The following is a 1,559-nucleotide window of genomic DNA, read 5'->3' as shown; positions in this document are numbered from 1 at the left end:
CGCCAAAGTACATGATAGTTCTAGAAACGTTGCGTCACTGTAGTCATGTGACTCGCTGACGCAACAATACTTACATTGTTAGAATATGTAACAGAAACTAATTTAATGAAAAACCACGTCGCTACAAATTACACTTACTGTCTTGAGTTAATACTTTCATTAAATTGAGTTTTGTTTACCAACCATGTTTTTAACATGATCATAATTGAATTCATTCATTCATTGTTATGCTATTGTTAACATTGTGATTTTTTCTCCTCCTCAATAATACGTAAACAGAGAATGACGTAGATTTTCTTTGCTACTCCCTCTGGTAGTAGACTAGTGTTGTAACGTATTCTGTAGATGGGCGGGATTGTTTTAGGCTATCTGGTAAAAGTAACCCAAGATCAGTCCATGTAACGATAACGAATTAATTTATTTCTTCTATAACGTGTCTACATAATACGGTCACTTTAACACAAGTTGTAGGCCTAAGTTCACAAACAAACTTTTGAACATACTCTAAAAATTATTGTAAATAAAACTAAACTTATTTGTAAACATTTACGGCTAATAGATCGAGGAGCTGAATACACGTGATAATCTTGCTAATAAAACTGATCTACATAACTTACACCTTGGATACATCACTTACTAACTCAATCATCACTGATTACTCATATTACAACTATATCCCAGATATATGACAAAGCTTTTCGATCATTACGTAACAATTAACCTTATTTATATTGCATCAACAAACATCTAAATTAAAACGTTGAGAATATAGCTTATCGCACTAACTATGTTGAAGTCACGATTCATCAATATATTACTAGGGAGCGAAGTACAGAAAACAACTTATAGTAATGGAAGGCAAACAATTGGTAGGATTCATTATAAAAGCTTTGAGTCAACATTAATAACTGATAACGTAGTCTCAGAACGTTTTATATATATAACATACTATATGGCTGAATTTAAAAATTACACCATTATTATCTGACACAAGTGGTCAATCCTGTTACTTTAAGTATGATTTGTTTACCCTTCTAGCGCGTGGGTTAAAATTGCTTTTTCTGATTTAATCACTTTAAAAAAATGCCAGACTAAAATAACTGATGCGATAAGGTTCCACCTTTCTTTGGGAAATCCTTTTAAAACTAAAGACAATCTTTCGTTATAGATGTTACTCATACGTTGGAAACATCTTCAGAGGAGGACAGGACTTATCACTAGGTAATGGGTGTATCTATCCTGGAACTATCGTCCATGAGTTAGGACATGCTATAGGCTTCTTCCATGAACAGAACAGATCAGACCGGGATGACTACCTAATTATATACTGGGATAACATTCAGAGAGGTATGTTACTGTTCTACTCTAATTATATACTGGAATAACATTAAGACTGGTATGTTACTGTTCTAATCCAATTATATACTGGAATAACATTAAGACTGGTATGTTACTGTTCTAGTCTAATTATATACTGGAATAACATTAAGACTGGTATGTTACTGTTCTAGTCTAATTATATACTGGAATAACATTAAGACTGGTATGTTACTGTTCTA

General features: G+C 32.6%; 1 protein-coding gene across 1 annotated transcript in view; it reads left to right on the top strand.

The window, feature by feature from the left end:
* LOC106475159 (astacin-like) overlaps nucleotides 1–1,400 on the top strand; it is a 6,785-nt gene extending 5,385 nt beyond the window's left edge. The window contains exon 5 of the mRNA XM_013935857.2: nucleotides 1,169–1,400. Within this exon, the coding sequence (XP_013791311.2) occupies nucleotides 1,169–1,385 (217 nt within the window). The 3' untranslated portion in view covers nucleotides 1,386–1,400. The remainder of the gene's footprint in view (nucleotides 1–1,168) is intronic.
* Nucleotides 1,401–1,559: the final 159 nt, after the last annotated feature.

The sequence above is a fragment of the Limulus polyphemus genome, unplaced genomic scaffold, assembly GCF_000517525.1.
Source record: "Limulus polyphemus unplaced genomic scaffold, Limulus_polyphemus-2.1.2 Scaffold8159, whole genome shotgun sequence".
Lineage (NCBI taxonomy): Eukaryota > Metazoa > Arthropoda > Merostomata > Xiphosura > Limulidae > Limulus > Limulus polyphemus.
The sequence above is the reverse complement of the archived record's forward strand: the minus strand, read 5'-3'. Positions and strand labels throughout refer to the sequence as shown.